The sequence below is a fragment of the Lytechinus variegatus genome, chromosome 2 (assembly GCF_018143015.1).
Source record: "Lytechinus variegatus isolate NC3 chromosome 2, Lvar_3.0, whole genome shotgun sequence".
NCBI classification, from domain to species: Eukaryota; Metazoa; Echinodermata; class Echinoidea; order Temnopleuroida; family Toxopneustidae; genus Lytechinus; species Lytechinus variegatus.
The window spans coordinates 2,486,370-2,512,684 of record NC_054741.1 but is presented as its reverse complement, the minus strand read 5'-3'; the positions used below and the strand labels follow the sequence as shown (position 1 = coordinate 2,512,684).

The 26,315-nt window shown below is 36.6% G+C and overlaps 1 protein-coding gene across 1 annotated transcript in view; it reads left to right on the top strand.

The window, feature by feature from the left end:
• Positions 1-385: 385 nt before the first annotated feature.
• The window catches only part of LOC121407058 (RNA cytosine-C(5)-methyltransferase NSUN2-like), a 34,881-nt gene continuing 8,951 nt past the window's right edge, over positions 386-26,315 (top strand). Inside the window, exons 1-13 of the mRNA XM_041597974.1 lie at positions 386-569; positions 6,024-6,137; positions 6,772-6,866; positions 7,905-8,009; positions 10,303-10,408; positions 17,980-18,136; positions 18,671-18,866; positions 19,913-19,987; positions 20,942-21,072; positions 21,231-21,304; positions 22,343-22,482; positions 23,655-23,773; positions 24,584-24,821. Of these exons, the coding sequence (XP_041453908.1) occupies positions 402-569; positions 6,024-6,137; positions 6,772-6,866; positions 7,905-8,009; positions 10,303-10,408; positions 17,980-18,136; positions 18,671-18,866; positions 19,913-19,987; positions 20,942-21,072; positions 21,231-21,304; positions 22,343-22,482; positions 23,655-23,773; positions 24,584-24,821 (1,718 nt within the window). The 5' untranslated portion in view covers positions 386-401. The remainder of the gene's footprint in view (positions 570-6,023; positions 6,138-6,771; positions 6,867-7,904; positions 8,010-10,302; positions 10,409-17,979; positions 18,137-18,670; positions 18,867-19,912; positions 19,988-20,941; positions 21,073-21,230; positions 21,305-22,342; positions 22,483-23,654; positions 23,774-24,583; positions 24,822-26,315) is intronic.

The window sequence follows — 26,315 nt, the reverse complement described above, 5'->3', positions numbered from 1 at the left end:
CCCCCGGGATTTCATGAAGACATGGTTTCACCAAAAATTATGATATGTCATATAGCATTGTTATTCGCTTCTCTTCTCTTTTCTTATCTTATCTTCTCTTCTCCTCTCCTCTCGATCCTCTCCTTTTTCCTCTCCTCTCCTCTCTTTTCAGTCTCCGCTCGGCCTCCCTCTTTTCTTCTATTCTCTTCTTTTGTTCTTTTCCTCTGTTTCTTTTTATTTCATTTTTTATAAATTTCTATTCTATTTATTTTTATTCATTTATTTATAGTTGTTTATTTACCTATCTATTTATTTATCTCTTTTTTTGGGGGGGGGTCTTCCTTAAAAAAAACAAGTTCTAGTCTCCTTTCACCACGAAGTGCACAATGGCATTAATTTAGACAAAAGCCTGTAAAAAGACTATGCGGATCAGTGCATGTGTTTCGGGCTGTACGTTTGATAAGATATCACACTATTTTATCCCCAAATTAAGACATTTCAGCTCATCCCATTTCAGCAAATTGTCATCTGACACCAAACTTACAATGGGACGGAAAAGGAGACGCAACAGAATGCAGAATAACAAAGAGGTAATATTATATATTCGATTTTTTATTTGCATGACTGCTGCTCAGATAAATGTAGTCCCAGATATTGAAATTCATGTTGGACAGTTGCTAATGAAAAATTGCCGGTTGAAAATTGCAACTTTAATAGCCCTATAAATTTCCTGTGCATCTATATAACCCTTAATCCTATTGCATATGTTTGTTTTTATTATGTTTTTTTATTGATATTATGCTCAGTAAGAATGACAATGTCATAAATGTGTGATAATTTAATAATTTGTAAGCCTGAGTCTGAGACTGTGAGACTGAGGCTGAGTCGAATTGATTTTAAAATCGGTGTTCGATCTAATCTTGACTTTTGGGACTCCATGATGATTTTTAAAAAAATATTTTGACATATACTTCTTCATCATGGAGTCTTGAACCACCGGTCATATATATAAGTGACACATGTCCACAAAGATGGATTTCCCTAGGAAATTCATAGTGAAATCGGTTTGTAGGGATGAATTTATTTATCTATGAACCTTCATTCGCCTAATGTGTATAAAGGATGAAGATTATTTCACTAAAAATTGTAAAATAGAAACGTTTCTTACCGATCTCCTGTAAATCCCTCGATCCGTTTATCAAAAATGCAAAGACAATAGAATAGGCCTTACCCTAGACAGCTGGCAGCCGTCTGTTTCGAGGAGTTTTTGAACATTTTTTTTTTATTTCTCCTCGTACACAGACGGCTCGCTATCGTGCAGCCACCATTAGGGGACTTGCAATGCAAAATCCCCCCGTCTGGGCTTTTCAATTTTTGTCTTTAATGAATAAAAATTTCGAAAATTATAGTGACCAGAGTGCAAATTTATATTCCCTCTTGGCATTAATTGACAAAAAACAGAGAAAAATCAAGTTAAAAGGAACAAAAACAGTGTCTTACCTCGGCTGTCGCTCAAATTCACTTCCCCGTTTTATCCGATCTTAAGTACATAATTGAGTCCCCTGTACAGATCGTACTAGAACTTCGGTCTCTGTATTTGGTGAATGAAGCCAACGAAGTTCAGCTAAACAACCAACAAAACAGAGACCGAAGCTTTTGGTCTAGCCTTACCCTTGAACCGCTTTGTTATGATGTACATCAGCGATGCCGTTTTTGAAGAACAATTTATAGATAAAAATTTTTATTTCACAAATACTAAAATTTAAAATGTGATTATAAGTCAATGCGTGCGAGAGCCACTGAATTGCGCCGCACCTCATGCGATGTGCAACCGGGAAGTTGCAGCAGTCAATCGCTCCTGCATTGCGATCAGGGCCCCTGTCGAATGAAGGCTACCTGCATGCTAGACCAAAAGCTTCAGTCTCTGTATTTTGGTTGTTCCGCTGAACTGCGTTGGCTCACTCACCAATACATAGACTGAAGAGCTTGGAGGCCCGTACGTACAGACAATGTATTTTAGCAATAACGTTAGATCTAACAGCGGAAACCCGATTTTCCGATCGTTTTTTTGTCTCACCTGCGTAACAGAGTAAGACTATAGGCACCGCTTTTCCGACGGCGGCGGTGGCGTCAACATCAAATCTTAACCTGAGGTTAAGTTTTTGAAATGACATCATAACTTAGAAAGTATATGGACCTAGTTCATGAAACTTGGCCATAAGGTTAATCAAGTATTACTGAACATCCTATAGACCAAGGTCAAAGGTCATTTAGGGTCAATGAACTTAGACCATGTTGGAGGAATCAACATCGAAATCTTAACCTGAGGTTAAGTTTTGGAAATGTCATCATAACTTAGAAAATATATGGACCTAGTTCATGAAACTTGGACATAAGGTTAATCAATTATCACTGAACATCCTGCATGAGTTTTATGTCACATGACCAAGGTCAAAGGTCATTTAGGGTCAATGAACTTTGGCCGAATTGGGGGTATCTGTTGAATTCCCATCATAACTTTGAAGTTTATGGATCTGATTCATGAAACATGGACATAAGAGTAATCAAGTATCACTGAACATCCTGTGCGAGTTTCAAGTCACATGATCAAGGTCAAAGGTCATGTAAGGCCAATGAACTTTGACCATGTTGGGTTTTTTTGTTGAATAACCATCATATCTCTGTAAGTTTATTGGTCTAGTTCATAAAAAAGTGGACATAAGAGTAACCATGTATCACTGAACATCTTGTGCGAGTTAGAGTAGTTTTCAAAGTCAGCACTGCTGCTATATTGAACCGCGTGATGCAGGTGAGACGGCCAGAGGCATTCCACTTGTTTGTACATAAAATGTCACATGAAAAAGAAATCACATCCATATTTTAGAAAAAATGTTTAAAATTCAGAAATATTGTACCTTACTTACCGCTAATTTCTTTCAAATGATGATCAAAACATCGTCATCTTCGATCCTTTCATTGGTTAACGTAAGTTGCCATCTTGGATGACGTCATCATCCTTACAGACGTATTTACCAGTCGCTATATATCGCAATTTGTGCCGCTGCTTTGCGCTTGTACATGTAGGTGCGTGCGTTCGGAACTTGTCGCTCGCCAAGATATCGAAAATTTAATCGGAAAGCCTTGATAAAAGCACAACTCGTTGATGGCTGCCATATTTTCCTCTCCGGCAGAAAATTTGAAAAATAAAGAATAACCCGGGGAATAACTCATTGGTTAATATATTTTCGATATTTTATAGATTTTACATAGTATCAATAGAAAGATCAGAGTCTAACGAAAATGGGCCTTCGTTCAAGATCATATAATGTCATTTAGAATCTAAAAGAAATTAAAATCTGGACAAAACCTGCCTTCTGAATTGTCGACCCAGATTACACATGCAGGCTGGCACTAACACACTACCGTCGGTGAATGGGGATTATAGTAAAATGTCAGAAATTGTTGAATAAATCCCCAGAAACGATGGTTATTCCTGTCTACCTGCAAGCATGCCTCATGTTGACTTGATTTCTGTGCATATTCAATGCTGTTGAATTATTCTTGTTTTTTTTTTATTGGAAATCCTAAGATACAATCCTAAATTTGCGAGAAAGTTATTGTACTCAGAACAGAACCAAGGATTTCTTCATTTTTGGTGCATTTTTCGGCAACCCCGCTTCTTAATTCTAAGCTAAGCCGCCCAGCCATTCTATTGTGACTCACGTGACATTCACACAAAATTTCAACTTCTTAAGATTAATTACTTGAAATTGTATATTGCAGACTTGTTTTTCCTATTTATTTCAATCAAAGTGTTGATAATACACAATGTCCAAATGTTTTTTTTTTATTTACAGTTGTATTTGTTGGAGATATTTCAATTTGTTTGTTGTGACTCGCGTGACACGACACTATTGAAGATTCCTGACCTTCTTGTATATGTCTGTAATTTCCTAAGAAGGTACTCACCAGATTTTGATAAAATTTTCTGGAGAGAATTTTGAAACATTTGACAAGATTATTAAATAAGTACCATGGTAAATAAGTTTGCAATTTGTGTAATGAATGTGCAAGATTGTTGTATCTATATTTTATCCAATTAAATCCATTTTAACTGCACATATGTAATATAAAAATGTGTTTGGTGTGTGTTGTGGTGTTTGACTGTGCTGGCTTGTGAAATAGGTTTGCCATGTCGAATCTCGGCACATGTCCAGTTTAGGGCGCGTGTTACTCTAGGTCCAGAATCTATATACATGGACATGGTCAAACCTTTTATATTTTATTTTTTATCTAGGCTAGGACTAGGAATGAGCTTAATAAATCTATCTAATTGTATAAGAACAAATAATTAGACCTAGATCTAACTTCTAAGACTAAATAACATCAATATCATGAAGAAGTTCATCCTTAAAATACTTAATTGTAAAAAAAAGAAAAAAATACTGCAAAACATTGGTTCAGATTTGAGGAAAATCCAACAAAGATTTGTTTTAATTGACATCATGCAACCACCTATATTCCCCATTGTTTTATCTATGATGAGATAGCAGGATAATAAGCAGCTCAAATCAATGAAAAAATGTCATTTTCTAAAGAAAAATAGAAAATGGAGTTTTATTGTACCTATCATCAGACCTATTATTTTACATCCTCTCCTGAAAGAAGATAATTTTTTATTCATCATGACCAGTGTTCTATCTAAATACAGACCCATTTTCGTGGTGGTCACTATTTCACAGCATTACAAAGTTTTTTTCAGGCTGAGTTAGTGGACCTAAACTAAAGCCAAAAGTGAAAGAAACACCAATGAAATAAAAATCTGACATAAGTAAAGTTTGAAAACAAACCAATATTTATAAAAAAATAGATGTGTGATTAATGTAAATTATGCAAATAAAACAAGAGATAAATTAATGCAATTTAAATTTATGTTTGCCAGGAGTTAGTTTTAAGCACTTTTTATTTTTGTCAGGGTGAACTTCCCCTTTAAAAATTGTAAAGACTGCCTAATATTGCTTTTTATGTGATAACTGAATGTGGAAAACATGTTTAAAAAAGAGGGCAAAATTTCAATGCCCCATAGTCAGCAGATGAGGTAATTTGCAGCTAATAACTTCTAGATTGCATGAGTAATCCACAGAATGGGGACCATTGAAAGACTTAAAATGGGTGAGGTCTTACAGCGGTCTTCAAGATCACTGAAATTTGTCAAATTGTCATCTCTGTGGAATGGCTCAGAAAGACTCCTCAAAGAACTCTGAAAGACTGATGGATATTTCTTGTCTTACTGGTCTTAGACTAGTCCTATAGAGATCTTTCAACGGTCTTTCAGAGATCTTTTATGCAACAAGCAATCTTTCACAATTCTTTCCATTGTCTTTGCCTGGTCTTCAATGATCTTTCAATGATCTATCATGAGTCTTACAGTGATCTCCGCAAAAATCTTGAGAGACTGCCGAAAGATAATTGAAAGACTATGAAGACCTTTGAAAGTTCATCAAAAGACCACTGAAAGACTGCCGAAAGACCACTGGAAGACCATTTTCCTGTAAGACTGCTGTAAGACTGTTTTGAACCGTTTCAAAATGTTTTGGAGCCCATGAAGACCACAAAGACCACTGAAAGATTGGTCAGGACTCGTGTAAGACCTCAAAGACCTTTCTGGGTTCATTGAGAGACCTCTGAAAGATCAACCAGAATTCATGGTCTTTCAATGGTCTTTCAGCGGTCTTGTTCTCCGTGGAATGGGGGTTTAAGTAGTTAAGGATAGGATAACAATTTGACTGCAGTTCATCATTCATGACCAATTTCTATTAAAAGAAAAATGACATCTATATCAATCCACCCCTGTTAAACAATCATTTACAATTAGCTCACGGCACAACTGATGTCCCCCAAAATATACATGTGTGAGACTGTGCCCAAGACAGATGCTAATGAAGCAATGTCGAAACAAAATAATCATAGCTTCATCACTTTAGATGTAAGCTCTATAAAAGCGAAATACTGTGATTATTTTTAAAATTTTTGTCATTATCTAGGGAGGCGATGGAGGAGGCAGTGGTGGAAAATGGCGTGGTCCTAACAGTGGAAAGGCTGGACTTGGATATTCAAATGTTGTCATGGATAACCCTGCCTTTGAGAATTATTATAAGGTAATGATATCTCTGAAAAACTGAGGAATCCATCTTTCATCATACATCATTTGTCTTCTTTATAAAATGTACAAGTTGAATGAAGTGAAAAATTTGATTTATTCATACTCTAAAGTTTTCCCAATATGGGATTAATGAAGAGTTTTACCCCGATTGAGCAAAAGAAAATGTCATCTTTTCATTGACTAACATTCCTTAATTTGTGGTATGGATTTATTTTTCGTATTGATATGAATTTCATAAATGGTGTATAATAATGGCTTGCTTACCAATTTCCTCTGCCTTGCCCTCTCTCAGTCATCAGTAGTTTGTTACCAGAGAGAATTCTCTTAGAAGTGATTCAACATCTTTCTAAGTAATTTGTTTCTTGGAAGAATTCATCACTTTCATTTGTATCATTATGAATGTAGCCTGTGTATTAAAAGCCTTGGGTCGTTTGCAAGTTCTAACCCCATACAGTAACTTGAACATTGATGGTAACTTTCATGACCTTTGATTGGTTGTTGAGCGTTGTTACCATGGAAATTGTCATCAATAGCAAAGTTACCATAATTTACATTATTGAAAGTATTAAGCAACGTAACTGGTAATGACCTCATCAACCCAACCATCCTTTCACATTGTTTTCTCACAGGAGCAGAATCTTGTCCCTGAGGGAGAGTGGGATCAGTTCATGGCTTCCCTCAAGATACATCTCCCTGCAACGTTCAGGATCACAGGATTCAGAGGGTAAGGGTGTTGCCCCATCTTTGACCTTTCATGTGACATGTGAAACCCCTGTATTATTGCAGTCATCTAATGTAACTATGTATATATATATCTACATCTGTGTTTAAGGCGAATTTTTTTGTCTTCCTTCGTTGTTTGTAATGCGCCTTAACGCCCTCTACGTCTTTATGTCTATATCTGTATTATGATGGAATAAGCATTCATTGACTTCGCCCTTTCGTAGTCGTAGGATGTAGGCATATATGTATATATATATATATATATATATACATGTAATACTCTCATCCCCCCCCTCTAAAGCCCCACCCTGCTTGAAATCCACCTTTCCAAAAAGTTTGTGGTCATTGTCTCACCTGCATAGCAGAGTGAGACTATAGACGCCCCTTTTTCGAAGGCGGCGGCATCAACATCAAATCTTAACCGAAGGTTAGGTTTTTGAAATGACATCATATCTTAGAAAGTGTATGAACCTAGTTCATGAAAATTGGCCATAAGGTTAATCAAGTAATACTGAATATCCTGCCTGAGTTTCAAGTAACATGACCAAGGTCATTTAGGGTCAATGAACTTTGGCCAAATTGAGGGTATCTGTTGAATTGCCATCATAACTTTAAAAGTTTATGGATCTGATTCATGAAATGTGGACATAATAGTAATCAAGTATCACTGAACATCCTGTGCAAGTTTCAGGTCACATGATCAAGGTCAAATATCATTTAGGGTCAATGAACATAGTATTGTATCATATGAATGGTATTTTTTGTGAATAATTATTTTATAATAATAATTTTCAAAGTCAGCACTGCTGCTATATTGAATCGCGTAAAGCAGGTGAGACTGCCAGAGGTGCTCCACTTGTTAAAAAAATCCAATGTTTTCCAGATTTCATTTGGGTTTTTATCAAGTTTCTAAGTGATAAAGTTTACTATAGCCTTCTTCTCGTAGTCCAAATAATATTGAGACTAATTCATATGCTCTGATTAGAAGGGGCCATTCTGGATTTTTTCTAATGAATGCATTTCTTTTTTACTCTTGTAGTCAAGCCAACCAAGTATTGAGATACCTGAAGGGAGAGTGCTTTAATGAACTGCTCAAGTCTAATGCAGAAGAGGCTATTGAAACCAAACCAACAGCGATACCATGGTAGGTATACCATCAAAGTCAAATTGCAGAGAAATGTTCTGCCTTTTCCCCCAATCGTTTGTCTTATAAAAACATTAAAAACCACTGTCATTGTTTCCTGGGATAAAAGGTTCCTGTGCAGGGTTGTTGTGCCCATTTAAATATACATTTGCAATGAACTCCACCTCACTTTAAGGGAGCTCTCTGACAATTTTCAAGGACCATTTATTTACATTTTACCAGCAAATTGCCCTCACTCGTCCCATGTTCTCTTCCCATATAATATAATCTTATAATAAATACGGAACTGTGGGGTAGTCAAATATGTAATCACTTAATCTATAGATATTCAGATATTCAGATATTCAAAATTTATTGTCATGCTCAAAATAAAAATTACATTGGCACAAAAATCATATTCCGGCTGTTGGTATTCAAAGAAAAATATATAACATATAATAAATAATTACTAATGGCATTAAATAATATACACAAAGACCTAATACTGACCCAGAACAAAATGATACGCTGCAAGGGCAGCTGCACTGAAAAACTTTACCTGGTGCCGAGGGGGGAAAACGTCTCAAGCACGGTGCCAGTCCAACACATCCATGGGCCCCGGTTCGACATTAAAATAATCACAACACATCACACTACAAAAACACAAATAACCCATCCACACCACACCAATACCCCTAAAACTCCACACCAAAAACACACCACACACCTCACACCACAACACACCATACCAACCCACACTATACACCACTACAAGTCATCGATAACATGTTCTGTTCATCGATATGTTCTGTATGTTAACCGGATTCCTGGTTAAGAAGTATATTGTACATCATTCTGCATGTGTTTGATCATTTGAGTTCCAGTAATCCAATAAAAAAACATCTATCATGTCAATATATTTCTGCTCATTTTCCTGATTTAAGAGGTTAATCATCCACACAAAGATTTCTCTTTTATGTTGAGAGAGACTTTTATTTGAAAAACAAAACCCGGTCTAGCCTTTAGTAAGTCCCATGACATTGGAACCAAAATAAAGTAATCTGGCACTAGAATTATAGTTCATGTCAGGGGCGGATCCAGCTTTCGCCAATAGGGGGGACCGAAAAATATTTTCATCAACATTTTACTCGATTGGCCGCTGTAATCTGATTTTTTTTTTTTTTTCAGGGGGTAGTCCTAACTAAAGACTGAAGTTTTAAGTATATGTTAGTTTTCATTGTTATAAACAAGATAAGGTATCTCATGTGGTCTTAATATATAATGCGAGCGCGAAGCGCGAGCTCAAATTCTTTGATATTTTATGTCCTTAGACCTGAAGATTCTGAGGAGATTTTATAATCATGAAAAACCAATAAGTATCCAACTAAACAATGCGAGCGCAAGCGCGAGCCGAAATTCTATTATAGTAAGGGACTCAATAAGGACGGTTTTTAGTGATTAATGAAGAGGATACAAAATTTGTATATAAAGTCTATTTTCCAATTCTTCCCTCACCTTATTTTGGGTTTCCTTTCGGGTTTCTATCAAGTTAAAGAGTACACTTTTTTCTGCAGGTTGTCAAAAAATAGGGGGGGGGGCCGGCTCGGCTCCCTCCTGGAGCTGCGCCTGCATGTAATTTGCAATCATGTTTCCTGATGTGTGCAACTTGATTTGTAAACAGTTAGTTACGTTAACCAACATCTGCAACATCTTTAGTAGGAAATCCACTCAGTATGTTTATAGCATCTTTCCTATATTCCCCATCGTTTTATCAATGATGAGATAGTTGGATAAGCAAGGAACCTATACAAGATTTATGTTGTGTAAATGTTGTACTGAATCATTACTTGCTTTTGTGTGTACCTCAAGAGTACATGTCAGTTTTACAGTCTATTTGTAAAATATTGTACATGTATTTGAGCTCATTTTAAAAAGTGTTTCTTTCCCTGTCCAAAAAGTGAGCACAACACTCAGATATTTGATTGATGTGCACAATTGAACAAGGAGGAAAGGAACATGACAAAGTGATGGAGAAGGGGAGAATAATTTGGGGAAAGAGAAAGAAAAAGAGTGGTGTTGAGAAAGAGTTTGAGTTAGTTAGAAGAAAATAATACACCACTTAAAAAATAAAAGTAAAAAAAAAACATTTTAAAAAATTGCGGTGTTTTAAAACACAGTTTTTGGTAAAAAAAAAACAGGTGTTTTAAAACGCTTTTTAAAACATGTTTTAAAACACACCGTCTAAACATGCCAACCCTGATTATTTCGCTATCATTTAACAGTAATGTTTCTTTTTCTATTTGTCTATGGGTAGGTATCCTGATGAACTGGCTTGGCAGCTCAATCTCAGCAGGAAAAACATCAGAAAAATGCCAACACTGGAAAAACTTCATCTCTTTCTCATCTCAGAAACTGAGAGTGTGAGTATTGTAGTTGAATGATTTTTCAGACCAGGGGGGTGTTTCACAAAGATTTGAATATGATTTAGAATTGCACTTAGATTCCCAAGACTATGTAAATTTCTTATTCGCGAATGGATATAAAGTAAACAATGACATGTGACAGGGACAACTATCCCATTGGCCATTGTTACGATACTGCAACAAATAACAATCAAGAAATTGATGCATAAAGTTTAATTTCCTTTTTTTTATTACAGGAAATAATTATACATAAATAAAACAAATAATGATCTTACATAAATCTCTTGAAGTGTCCGATGTACAATCCAGGGTTATAGTTCACTGTTATAGTCCAATATATATATTCCAGGTAGGCTGGGAAGATTCCTTATTGATGATGGCGATGATGAAACTGATGTTGAAGTCCGATGAATAATAAAAGTCACTGTAACGAGTTGAAATGTCCGTGAAGACGATGTTGATGATGATTAACAGTTAATTTCAGCAATCCATGGGTTGAAACGTGTTCATTGAACAGGTTGATGTTGTTGATGAGAACTGATAATTTCTCTCTCAAAATAACTGCAAACAGTTCATTGATGGTGGGCATAAACTGCTCTGATCTGATCTGGTGAAGTGATCTCATATGATGTGATGTGATCTCCTGCTCTCATATGATGTGATGATCATCTTGAAAAATCTGCAGCTTTTATACTAATTACAAGTGTTCTAGATCATTCTCAAATTTCGACTAATCTACAAGCTTCTAGAATTGTCTTCCAAAAGAACTTTCTCCTTTCAGGAGCAGTCAAAATCCAGAACACTCTTGAATGACCTCATTGAAATCAACAGTGTAAACAAAATACCTAAGCCTATTCATTTCCACTACCAATACAATTCTATTGTTTGGCTTTTCCTTATTCAACAATAAAACTCCTTGGCCTTTAAATAGGCAAGGCCTGCATAATAAAAAGACATCCTGGAATGTTCTTTACAATTCTTGGCTATCCTTAAAGGGAAATAACTAATAGATTAATGTAACTGCTTTCACAATTCTTCTTATATATAACACCTCCCCCACCGGGGAAAAGAAAGCTTTACCGTAGTAAAGGTTTCTTTAAGATTACTTTTTTTTCTTTTAACTGCTCAAAGTCATCTTGATAAATCATTTACAGTTATCGTGTACAAAGATATAGTACTTAACGAACATGTTAAAATAAATGAACATCAAAGATGTTTTCTTCAAATGACACACTTGGTCAAAATCATGAATAATTTCACTTTTTATACTCTTGATAGAGCATCAGCAATTACATTATTCTTTCCCTTTATGTGTACAATTTTCAAAGGGAATGGTTGGAGCATTAGGCTCCATCTATACAGTCTTTGATTCTTTGTTTTAAATTTCTCCAAAAACACAAGAGGATTGTGATCTGTATAGACTGTAATCTCTCCATTGGTTAGATACACCTCAAACTGCTGAAGGGCTAGTACGAGACTCAGGGCCTCTTTTTCAATAGTTGAGTATTTCTTTTGAAACCGATTGAGTTTCTTAGAGAAGTAGCACACTGGTTTTTCGATGCCTTCTTCAGCTTCTTGGAGCAATACTGCTCCTACTCCAACATCACATGCATCAATAGCTACTTTGAATGGCTTTGTGAAGTTTGGAGCTGCCAAAACAGGCTCATTCACCAAAATGGCCTTTAATTTCTCAAATGATCTTTGACATTCGTCAGACCAAACATACTTCACTTTTGCCTTCAGCAGGTTTGTCAGAGGACTAACCACAGTACTGAAATTTTGAACAAATTTCCTGTAGAAGCCACTCATACCTAAGAATCTGAGCAATTCTTTCTTAGTTGTGGGAATTGGGAAGTCTAAGATAGCTTGTATCTTGGCTTCTCTTGGTAGCACTTGCCCCTGACCAACCACATGACCAAGATATGTGACTTTTGCCTTGGCAAATTCACTCTTCATCAGATTCACTACTAGATTGGCTTTGTCCAGCCTGTCAAACAGTGCTCGCAAATGATTCAGATGATCATTCCAAGTATCACTGTATACTAGGATGTCGTCTATGTATACGACACAATTGTCAAGTCCGGCAATCACTTGATTTGTCAACCTTTGGAAGGTTGCTGGTGCATTTTTCATTCCAAAAGGCATGACTTTGCATTGAAATAAGCCTTCGGGTGTGACAAAGGCTGATATCTCTTTGGCTCGGTCAGTCAGTGGCACTTGCCAATATCCTTTAAGCAAGTCTATCTTTGTGATATAGGCAGAATTTCCAACCCTATCAATACAATCTTCTAACCTAGGAATTGGATACGAGTCAGTCTTAGTTACTGCATTTACCTTCCGGTAATCAATGCAAAATCTCTGAGAGCCGTCTGGCTTTGGAACCATTACAATGGGAGAACTCCAACTACTCTGACTCGGTTCGATTATGTCATTATCTAACATAAACTGTATTTCCTTATTCACCATTTCCAACTTGCTTGGATTGAGCCTATAAGGATTCTGTTTGATAGGTCTTACATCACCTACGTCTACATCATGTACAGTTAAAGGTGTACGACCTGGTTTGTCTTTACATACATTCTCATATTCTCTTAACAGGCCAGATATATCATTTCTTTGATCTTCAGGCAGGTGTTTTAATGCCTCATCCATGTTTCCTAACATCTCTGAGTTAGATAACTTTATACCACATGGTTCGTTCTTGGATACATCTGTATAAGACAATTCATTATCTGTCTTTCCATAACATTCTTCTTCATGTACATTTACATGTTTTTCTTCTTCTTTGACCTGTGTTGTACCTATTGGCTGACTAGCCTCTCGCTCAAAGTATTCTTTCAACATGTTTACATGACAAACTCTTTGAGACTTTCTTCGATCAGGGGTACTGATCACATAGTTGACATCATTCAATTTCTTTTTGACTATGTAGGGACCACTAAACCTAGCTTTCAAGGGCTCACCTTGCAAAGGCAACAACACTAACACTTTGTCTCCAGGCTTGAAACTTCGCTCTTTTGCATTTTTGTCAGCTTGAGCTTTCATTTTTCCCTGCGACTCTTTCAAGTGTTCCTTAGCCACATCACAAGCTTTTGAGAGCCTTTCTCTAAACTTTGACACATAGTCTAGAAGGTTTACATCATCATTCTGAACCATAAACCTCTCTTTGATAAGCTTTAGGGGACCCCTAACCTCATGACCATAGACCAATTCAAATGGACTGAAACCTGTGGACTCATTCGGGGAATCCCTAGTTGCAAACAGTAGGAATGAGATCCCTTTGTCCCAGTCATCGGGATAGTCTTCACAATAAGCCCTAATCATGGTCTTCAAAGTCTGATGATAGCGTTCTAACGCTCCTTGGGACTGTGGGTGATAAGCAGAGGACTTAATCTGCTTTATTCCCAACTCCTTCATAACTTGCTGAAATATTCCTGACATGAAATTTGACCCTTGATCAGATTGAATTTCCTTCGGCAGACCGTACCTAGTGAAAAACTGCACTAACGCCTGCACCACTGTCTTCGCAGTGATACTCCTCAAAGGTATCGCCTCTGGAAACCGTGTAGACAAGTCCATAATCGTCAGGAGAAATCTGTGACCCGACCTCGTTCTGGGTAAGGGTCCGACACAATCAACAAGAACCCTAGTAAAAGGTTCATCAAATGCAGGAATGGGTATCAATGGAGCAGGCTTGATAGAAGGCTGTGCCTTACCAATAATCTGACATGTGTGACATGTCTTACAGAAATGCACAACATCTTTGTGCATCTTAGGCCAATAGAAATGCCTCATAATTCTATCTTCTGTCTTCCGAATACCGACATGACCTGCCATAGGTAACTCATGAGCCATTTTCAGAATATCTGTGCGGTAACAAGGAGGAACTACAACCTGGTGAATTATACACCAATCTTCATCAGCTGGTCTCCGGGGAGGTCTCCATTTCCTCATCAAAATGTCATCTTTGACATAAAAGCACTCAGGAACCTTATCAGCCTCAGTCTCAGAACATGCTTTCTGTGACAAGCTTTTTAATTCTGGGTCTGCCTGTTGTGCCTGTACAAGGGAGGATTTACTAAACAAACTATCATTGTTAGCAACAGAGCCTTCAACACTATCCCCATTCAAATCCTTGAAAAAGGTTTCAGCTAACCAGACATCAGTACTCTCCTCTACATCAGCAGATTCCGCATCATCCTTTTCAGCTCTACGAGTCTGAGACCTAGTAACAACACAATCCGGGAAAATCCCTGGAAAATCTTCCTGCAACAATTCAGTTTCAGCTACCTCAACGGGCTTTTCCGAAACCACTGGAGATGCAACAACTTTATCTCCAGCCAAGTCGTTACCTAACAAGAAATCAACACCTTTCATGGGTAATTCTGGAACGACACCAATAATCACAGGACCACTAACTAGGTCACACTTTAAGTCGACCTTATGCAAAGGAACCGACATGAAATTTGGGCCAATACCTTGAACTAAGACGTTGGCATTCTCTGAACTCTCCGGAGGAAGAGCCGAATCACCTGGCACCATCAGGGACTGTGCAGCCCCTGTATCCCTAAGGATCACCACTGACCTACCAGCAGCACCAGTCGAACAAGGGGATACTTCACCATCATGCAAAAAACTTCTAAAAGTTTCATCAACCTGCTTGACTTTATCAGCAAATACCAGAGAAACACTCTCAACATCTTGATTGGGCTCTGATGGAACAAACTCCATCGAGGGAACACTTGTTTGCTTGACAAAACCCATGTCTTTCTTAGTTTTGGTTGGCATTCCAACCAATTTCCAACATGATTCTTTCAAATGTCCCGATTTATGACAATGAGTACAAATTTTGGAACTACGACTCTCAGACCTTTTGGTTGATTCTGTGCCCGCACTAGCCTGATTCTTGTTAGTGTCTTTATCCTTGCTTGCATATTTTCCCTCACTAGGTTTATTGTGGGATTCAAATGACCCTTTACCTTTCTTTTTCCAATAATTCTTGAAAGGAGGCCTATCTCCACTACCTTTATGTGTGACCTCAAATTCATCAGCTACTATGGCTGCTTTACTGACTTCAGTAACTCTATGGTCATCTAAGTGAGATTTAATGCCAAAAGGAAGACTCTTTTTGAATTCTTCTAGGAGGACAACTTCCCTAAGGTGAACAAAATCTTTGTCAACTTTCAGTGATCTGTACCACTTATCGAACATCATTTCTTGTTCCCTAGCAAATTCAACATACGTCTGGCCTGATTGTCTTTGCATGTTCCTAAATTTATGTCTGTACGCTTCTGGTACCAACTCATATGCATTGAGAATTGTTTCTTTTACTGTAGCATAGTCACATGATTGCGTTTCAGAGAGTGAAGAATAGACTTTTGCAGCCTTTCCAACGAAAACACTTTGGAGGAGAAGAGTCCAGTATTCCTCGGGCCAATTCAGTCTCTTGGCCACTTTTTCAAATGACACAAAATATGTATCAACTCCCTCTTCATCAAATTTTGGCACAAGGCGAATGTTTTTCGCCACATCAAAGCCTTGGGGAGATTTATCTTTAACAGAGTTAGTATTAGTATTTGCATGAGTTAACTCCATTTCTTTCAACTTTAACTGGTACTCCAATCTCATTTTCTCCATTTCAATGTTTTCTCTGATTCTTTCCTTCTCAAGGTTTTCTTTGATTCTTTCCTTCTCAAGGTTTTCTTTGATTTTCTCTTTCTCGACATTCTCTTTCATTTTCATTTCCATTTCAAACTTTGCAAGTTGAATCTGAGCATCATCTGAAACAGTAACAGAAATTTCAGACTCCTCTGTAAGCTTCATGTGACTAGCTAACAAGTCAATTATCTCTGCCTTCTTTAAACCTGGGGCTAGAGATACACCCAAATGATCACAAACTGTTATCAAATCATCTTTCTTCAGTGACTTCAAATGATCATATGACAATTCTGTCATTGCAAGAAATTCTTCAACATCAAATGTAGCCATAGTGAATATACACAAATACAAGCAAGTAATAACACAGTACAGTATATTCTAGAACTTTCCAAAAATTTCCGAAATGTTTCCAATTCAAATTGAGATTTGTTTCAAATTGACTTTCGTCTCAAATTGGTTTTCGTTTCCAGAAAAAACTGTTTTTAATTTCAAATTGGCTTATACAAATTTGGTTTCCGTTTCCCGGACAAGCCCCCAAAATTATTTGTTACGATACTGCAACAAATAACAATCAAGAAATTGATGCATAAAGTTTAATTTCCTTTTTTTTATTACAGGAAATAATTATACATAAATAAAACAAATAATGATCTTACATAAATCTCTTGAAGTGTCCGATGTACAATCCAGGGTTATAGTTCACTGTTATAGTCCAATATATATATTCCAGGTAGGCTGGGAAGATTCCTTATTGATGATGGCGATGATGAAACTGATGTTGAAGTCCGATGAATAATAAAAGTCACTGTAACGAGTTGAAATGTCCGTGAAGACGATGTTGATGATGATTAACAGTTAATTTCAGCAATCCATGGGTTGAAACGTGTTCATTGAACAGGTTGATGTTGTTGATGAGAACTGATAATTTCTCTCTCAAAATAACTGCAAACAGTTCATTGATGGTGGGCATAAACTGCTCTGATCTGATCTGGTGAAGTGATCTCATATGATGTGATGTGATCTCCTGCTCTCATATGATGTGATGATCATCTTGAAAAATCTGCAGCTTTTATACTAATTACAAGTGTTCTAGATCATTCTCAAATTTCGACTAATCTACAAGCTTCTAGAATTGTCTTCCAAAAGAACTTTCTCCTTTCAGGAGCAGTCAAAATCCAGAACACTCTTGAATGACCTCATTGAAATCAACAGTGTAAACAAAATACCTAAGCCTATTCATTTCCACTACCAATACAATTCTATTGTTTGGCTTTTCCTTATTCAACAATAAAACTCCTTGGCCTTTAAATAGGCAAGGCCTGCATAATAAAAAGACATCCTGGAATGTTCTTTACAATTCTTGGCTATCCTTAAAGGGAAATAACTAATAGATTAATGTAACTGCTTTCACAATTCTTCTTATATATAACACCATGTACTTCATTATCAAGGACTTGTAGTTTTCTCCAGATAACTTCTCCCCTTGGGTAGTTGTAAAAAAAAAACAAAGGTAGCATACTGTTTTATGTCCTCATAAGAAAAATATATTTTGGCAGAAAAACATAATTAAGAAGGATATGATTTGAAGTAAAATATTGAATGTTAGCCGTTTAATGAATTGGAGTGAATGGAAGAGTAGTCCTTGCCTCATACCACTATGTCATCACAAATGCGGCCAACTTGAAGTCTCCATAGGACCATAGGTATAGTGATTACCAAACTTTCTTATTATTAAAAGAGAACAGTGTCTGATATTGTTCAAACTTTCACCTATTTTGTCTGATTTTTCTTTTTCCTCTGAAAACTACTTTTTAATTTGAGATGGATACCCCTCTAAAATAATTCTGCCCCTTATCAATTTCCATTCCAATATTTTTTGCTTTCTGGGAATATCTGTCGCCAATCTGCAGGGTAACATCAGTCGTCAAGAGATCGTGAGCATGATCCCTCCTCTCTTACTCCAAGTCAAACCCCATCACAAAGTCCTAGACATGTGCGCTGCTCCCGGGTCTAAGACGGCTCAGCTCATTGAAATGCTTCACGCTGAAGAGACTATGGGTTGGCCAGGTAATTAATAATAAAGGCAAATCATCAAGTGAGGTTAAAGTTTATAGCTGGTAATGATGTTTAAGAGTAAATGAAGAAGCTGCCTCAAAATGATGATGAAGGTTTGTTTATAAAGCACTTTTGGGTCACTGATAATAAATTGATCGAACTCTGTTGAGAGTAACATGCTCAGAAAATCATGTGTGATTGCTTTGACTTATTTAGTTGTAGAGAAAGCTTTTGAAGAGCAACCGTTTGCAGTGAAACCGTATTGCTATTCTTTCTGAGAATTTGATAACTCACGATATATATTTTTGACATTCCTGCAAATTCTTTAAAGTGATAAAGCATGGTCGCCAAAAGAAGTTTTAAAAATAAAATGAAAAAGGGATGAGTTTTATTGATTCAGACCTTACAATGTTGACTGTTCAATGATCTGAGCAATACTGAGTATAAGACCAATTGTTCAGTCTTTTTATACAATCTGGGAAAGATCACACTTGTATTTAAGTAAGTGGCTATCATTGAGTTGATTTTATCATCATTTATCTTCAGAGGGTTTTGTGATCGGCAATGACAGTGACAACAAGCGTTGTTATATCATGGTTCACCAAGCTAAGAGACTCAACAGCCCATGCTGCATGGTCGTTAACCATGATGCATCAGTGTTTCCACGGTTACAGGTTCCAGGACCAAATGGAGGCATGACCAACGTCGAGTATGATAGGATACTCTGTGATGTTCCATGTGGGTGAGTGTTTTTAGAGCATAAGAATTATTACATGTTCAGTTCCATTGGGATTAGTGAGTTCTCATTCATTCATTTCATTGTAAATGGGATGAAAAATACTACATACTTGTAGAAAGACAGAAAGGAATTGACTGACAATGACTAAAGAAAACCTTTTGTTTGAAGCCTAATTCCACTTTTGGTGGGACATGAGAGAAGTTTTGTCACATATTTCTTGTTTATAACCAGTAAGTAGCAAGGAATATAGATACTGTGAAAACTTTGCTTGTGTGTATGGATAACAAAAAACAAGTGAAATAATAGTCAATGACGAGCTTGTACTTGGCCATAAAGTGTCCAGGGCCCCGTAAAATAAAGCTTTGTAATTGGTCGTAAAACTGATTGGTAATGATATATAACATGTATGAGGTGCAGATTTATCTAGTTTCCTATTCAAAGGTGCAATGTATATTACCCCGGCTGTAGCTCCAGCTGCTAAAGGTGCTTGGTGCATTCAAGGAATTAATCCTGCCGGGTACCCATTCTCCTCACCTGGGTTGAGTGCAGCACAATGCGGGCAAATTTCTTGCTGAAGGAAAACATGCCATAGCTAGGAATCGAATCCATGTTTCTCTCATTGAAAGACGAGATTCATTACCAGTAGACCATGACGCCCCATCCCTGCTATGGATTGCATTAATTATTGTGTGTGATCAATTGTAAAAATAAGCTCCATGATTAATTACTAGGCATTATGTTATGGGGCTATGGTCATTCACAAATATAGGTAAAGTCTGAGTTTCCTTTTCCTGGTAATATTCTTGAAGTGCAGAAGTATAGAAGCTTGACTGGTGTAGAGAAGCCCTATTAACATGTTAAGAAGTTGATTCTATAATTCCCTAAGACTTTTCACAGGGACCACTCAGTTCCAGTAGGCATTGGGTTATTATGGCAACCCCGGTATGAAGAAATTTCTTGAATGCCATAGCCGGGTAATAATAATAATATTATTTTTGTATTGCGCAGTTGATCATACATGTACATTAAGAATAATTCTTTTTTTGCAGGGGAGATGGTACAATGAGGAAGAACTATGCCATTTGGAAGAGATGGACGCCTCTGAGTGGATTCAACCTTCATCCGTAAGTTGGCTGTTTTCACTCAAACTCGATGGGGATGCAAAATCTGCATTTTGTGTGCAAAATAGGGGGAAACTACCATGTAGAAGCAGGAGGCTTGCTGATTAAAACATTAAATCTGCGATGGTTACTGGGTAGAGTCACATCCTTGATGATCTGGAATGTGGTCCAGGGGCCTGTTTCATGAATGGTAACTACCATGGTAACAGGGCACAGCAGCCAATCACAATCAAGGTTTTCATGGTATTTATTATAGTTGAGTCTTTATGAAACAGGCCCGTGTACCGTGCAAACAGCAACCAATCTGTGTTCTGAATCGGCCTGTTTACTTCGGTATTTAAATTCATGGATGTTTCATTCCTGGAATCCTAGTGACAGACTTTTATTTCACTTGCCATCAATGAATAGACTACAACAGGCCCACTTGGAATTCAGTTTGCCTACATCACTTGTTGCTATGTCTAGCAAATCTCTTGCAAGCTTTTAGGTTGTCATGAACAACCTTTTTAAGAATAAAATTGTGATTAATAGGGCTTTGTACGATGCCGCAAATGCAACTGCATTGAAGTTGCAAAGCATTCCATTGGACAGATTGTCAAAGCATGGCGGACATAGGCCCTTGTCACCTTTCAAAGATGTTTAGTAGGAAAGTACACGATGGGTATGAATATGATTTTTTGTCTAAAAATGTGATTTTTTGGTGAAATAATATGATTTTTGGTCAAGTGTGGTTGGTAGCTCTGCCTTTGCGACGTCTGATGTCCCATGTTGCTTAGCAAAAACATGCCCATAACACATCTGCAGCAGAAATTTAAAAAAAATGGGGGAACAATAGCATTGGAAATTCATGAATAATAAATTGTAGTCTTCTCCTCGTTACTCTTCAATTATGAATAGTTGAAATATTTTTCATTAGGTTTATATTCATTCGCTAAATGCTTAATTTTTTTCTTGAAGGCTCCAGCGAAGGATACTTCTTCGAGGGATAGAGCTTCTAGCAGTTGGTGGACGATTGGTTTACTCAACCTGCTCCTTTAATCCCGTCGAGAATGAAGCCGTTATTGCTGGTGTCTTGAAGCAATGTGAAGGTAAATACAACCAACCCTCCCTTTTTTCACTCTTATTCAATCTTCTTCCTTCGTGGAGTTTTACCTCTTCGCAATTTTTCAAACCCTACTTAATTTATCCTCAGAAAGTGACTCTCAAGTGAATTTGTTCCCCTTCTCTTTTTTGTGTGCACACGCAGGAGCTGTGGAGTTAGTTGATGTATCTGATGAACTGCCTGGATTGAAACGTATCCCAGGAAAAACAACTTGGAAGGTAATCAGATTCTTCTGAACTAATTTTGTGGACTTTTGATGATTACCATTTGAAGCATTTGGGTTTTTTAATTGAACATTGTTCAAGGTTTTCCTGTTGATCTTTGAGATTAAGGATGAGCTTTCTATTTCTTCACTTCTTTTGTAGATGGCCCTGTAATATAAAGCATAGCAATTCATCATGTAGCTGATATCTACGATTGATCATATGCAATATTCAACGCAATCACACATAATCGATCGCAAAGCTTTATGTCACAGGGTCCTAGTAAGAAGAAACCAGATATTCATTTCATTATTCATGGGTCAGGCTGTCTGTTCTGAACCTCATGAATTTATGGAATTGTAATTCATTTTTTAAATTTTGTTTATATTTGTAAAGGTCTTAAATGGTCATTATATCCCTAATAATTGATTGTTCTGGGCTCGGTAACACAAAGACTAGCGATCAATTGCTAAATAAACTGACCAATCAGTTACAGTGTTAACACGCTCATTTGGTTTGAAATACTGACCAGGAACCAATCAGTGTGGTTCTTTCATATTTGCAATCATCGCAAACCTTTGTTACAGAGCCCTGGTGTTGATCAAATCACCATTTGAGGTATCATATTCTAACTTGGCTTCTGAGAATGATGATCAGGGCCCTGTCTTACAAAGAGTTACGATTGATCCAATCAATCTCAACTCTATGGAAATACATCTCCATACCATATTTCTTTCTACAGGACATTTGCACAATCTCCTTAGTGAACAAAGAGAATCACACTGAATCTTCAAGAGAATGATGAATGTAGGAATATACATCATGTCTAGAAAATATTTTGAACAAACATACATGTTAGTTTTGATCAATCGCAACTCTTCAATAAGACAGGTCCCTGATTAGATGGGGGGTCATACAGGCAAAGGTCAAAATGATTGGAAACTGTAGATGTATGATATATTATTTTTGTGGTCAAGAAAGAGGTGGGGATTTTAGTTTGTGCCATTGAGATTTCATCTAGCCTTCCTTTGTTTTGTTTTTATTTAAATCTAGGTGATAGATGACAAGGGTCAGATCTTCACATCATTAGAGGAGGTCCAAGAGAGAGAAGATCGGGAGAAAAGAAGAAGATACAAACCTTCGTTCTTTCCTCCATCTGAAGAGGAAGCAAAGGATATGAATTTAACCAGATGGTGAGTTCATTTTACTTTCAAGGGTTGATGACTACTATTGATGAAAGCAAACATTAAATTCATATTGTGTTAGTTATTTGTTTATTTTCTCATTGTTTCCCAACACAGCAGCGTAATATACGCAAAAACCAAGAAAGGCCAGGGTCTAACTCGATGAAAGATCCAGCACCAAATAAAATAGCATGATAGTGGTAGCAGTCAAACTTGCTTCAGCAAACACCTGTTTAAAAAGACTACACATCATTTTACCTCCATTCTGATTCCTTCCCTAAGACCTCACAACCTCATCCATGTATAAAATCATGTGCAGCAGATTTTTGTAGGAAAGAATTAATTGCTGGGAAATTTAGCAGAAAAGGCATGACATTCAGATAGACATGTCTTTTCTCAAACTTCCAAGTTTAATTATTACCCTTTCCCACTTGTGTATATATATGTGTTGTTGATATTCAGTATACTCTATTTTCAGTTAGTTATTTCACAACATTTGTTGTACTTGTCCTATGTCCTACTCGATCAAGATCTATGATGATTCTTCTTTACCTTAAGTGTCTTTCGTTCACAGTGTTCGGTCACTTTGACTGCTTGAATATCCTTGGACACAGTTATCAAAAAATATTAACATACAGTGCATCCCAGATAAAAAGGAAACCAGGATTCCCATGTTTTTCTTCAAAGGATAATTAATTAATTTATACAAATTACATCATTTAAATTCATGTAATATGAGACAAACACTTCACGCATTAATGAGCAAGACGAGTTTGAAATTTCAATGTCAAATTCAGGTTGCGCAGAAAAGTTGAACAAGATTAGTTCATGATACGATGATTCTGCACATTCAACAATTTGCTCATTAACATTTCTTTTGTATTCTTTGTTAAGTTTCTCTCACTGATCTCTTAAATTAGAGTGGATTCAGATTCACATGAGTTTCTGCGAAAATCATTTCTGATATTTCTCAATATTTATAGTTTGTAATATGCCATGCATGCACGATTTGCTACTCTTTTGGTCTCAAATTAAAGAAGATTTTACACTTATTTTACTTTATTGTAAAAAAACATGTTTGATAATTGTGAAATCTATCTCTAAAAATGGGTATCCTATTTTGTGGGACGCACTGTATTAATTATGTACTTTTAAGTATTTCATTTTGCGTTTTTCTTCAGTGTTCGCATCCTACCCCATCATCAAGACACAGGAGGCTTTTTTGTTGCTGTTCTTCAGAAGACACGACCACTACCTTGGATGAAACAAGACAAAACCAATGACAAAGAAACCTCACAAGGTACGTAATCAACAGTTGGTTCAGAAGCCCCATTAATTGCTTCGGAATAATGAGACCAAGTCCTCATTTTGTAACCAGCGCTCGTGAAATTTGCCACAAACATTGGTCTTGGAGTAAAGACAAGACCAAATTTTTCAAATATGTTGGAAACTGTATCAATATGGTCACAGCATATGGCAGAGTTGATTCAGTGATTTTTTAGTTAGGTTGTAGAGGTGTCGTGGCTCAGTGGATAAGTCTTCGGACTTGGAACCACAAGGTCCAGGGTTCAAATCCCACCGCAGCACTAATGTCCTTTGGCAAGTCGTTTATCTACATTTGCCACTCTCAACCCAGGTGTAGTAAATGGGTACCCGGTAGGAAGGAATCCTTGAATGCTCATTGCGCCCGATCAGGGTAGCCGTGCTAAAGCCGGGGTAATAGTATGCAGCGCTTAAAAACATTTGTATTAAGCGCTATATAAATGTTGCATATTATTATTATTTTAATGTGACTCAATGCCCTTCTGTGGTAATGATTATGAAATTTTATTTCAACAGAATCCAACAAAATTACATGTACCATCAAAGTACCCTTACTTTTAAAGAAATAAATGTGTCAAATAGAAAGTGAGGAATTGCAGAGTAAAGCCAACCACTCCTGTTCAACAAGGGAAAAAAGACTTTATACTTAGGAATTATGACTGACGTGGATATAGTGATATTAAATTTATTAGCAATTCACCAAAATAGTGGTTTATTGCAGATGTTGTAGCCGAAATTGCACTGTAGCCATAGCCATCTTATATGATATCTCCCCTATTCTCCTTAGATGATATCTCTTTAGAACAATCTTCTGAAGCATTGGATACCAGTGAGGATATGTCGTCTGCCGCAGGGGAGACAAATGAATCGGATGTGTCGTCTGCTGCAGGGGAGACAAATGAATCGGATGTGTCGTCTGCTGTTACAGATGAACCAACAGTGTCCTCAACTAACGACACAAGCCAGGAGAGTACAGAAACTGACAAATCTGAGAAACCAAAGGAAGCCAGTGGTTCTCAAATGGGGTTGGTCTGCTCTTTTCTTCATAGTTGAAAGTTGATATTCAAGGTTACTGTACATGGTGTTTCTAAAAAAAAGGTAACCAAAGTTCAAAGGCCAGCAATATGAAGATTACATGTTTTATTGTTGTAATATCATAGTACAATAGAACAACTCATCAGTTTTAATTTACAAACCAAAACATGGAAAAAGTAGTATTTTCGTACCCTTCATGATCAAAAGACCATAAATCTGTGACCCCTTACAAAGTTAACATTGAAGTAAGGTTTAAAATTGTTCCCATCTAGGCAATATTTTGCCGCACAAAATTTTTTTGACTGCGCCGCTCTCTGACGTTTTATTTTTTAGTCTTGCGCATCCTTTGAGACTGACTTTGCGAGACCCGAGTATGCGGTTCCAAAATTACGCAACATTTTGTAAGTGCATGTAAGACCGAAAAATTTCTCAAATACGTGATTTCATGTACAAAATCAATGCAAATTGTATTTTCAACCAGAAATCATAAATGTATGATTATTTTTAGTTTTGCTAGTCTAAATGAATTTATTTTATGCTGTTTATGATCTTAAGAGCCCCTGACAAAGTTCATCGAAAAGCAATAGAAAATAAAAGGTCCAAAAACAAAGAAATTGCAAAAATAATGTAATACATAAGAAATTGATTTGATATTGCAAATTTTTTTCATTTACATTTGCTAGGAATACCACAAAGAGTTTGTACACCAAAAATTAGAACATTTGGAGATTCATTTAGGGAACTTAAAAAAAAGTATGATTATACATAATAATTTCGTATAAATTAGCATAATCAATTAATAGCAATTCGCATGAAATAAATTGATATAGAATTTTGCAGATTATATCCCAGACAACCTGCTGCCAGTTTTTTGGCGTGGTTGACAGCCAAGATCTCAAGGGGGGCCGGGACCCCCCCTGCCATATGATCTCCGAAAATACCCCGGCCTAGATAGGGTTAAAGGCCATGAACTACATAGTATTATGGTATAAAAATCACAAAATCATAAAAATACAATTTACTCTTTGAATTGGGTTACCTTTTTTTAAAGAAACATCCTGTATGAAATTGTCGATATAATGGTTAGTGATAAATATGATGTAAATAATTGACTGATTGGTCCATTGATTTGTATTCGTGAGTTGGTTGGTATGTTGATTGAGTGGAATATATCTTAAATATCTTATATCTTATATCTTGAATTATATAGTTTCTCACTACCGTACCTTTTTCTGCACTACTTTTTTTATTGTATGAATAATTGATTTCACTTTACATTTTTAAAGTCATCCTTTCCAACGTTACTCACTTTGACTGCTAGAATGGCCATAATATAATTTTTGACAGGCTGGTTTGGACTACCTTTTACCTGACTTCTAATTTAGATCAACAAAGATTGCTTCTTAGTGAAAAAAAATCAATGAACATCTTATTGAATGACTATGATGATTTTCTACATTTTGTTTAGTTTGTTATGAATATAA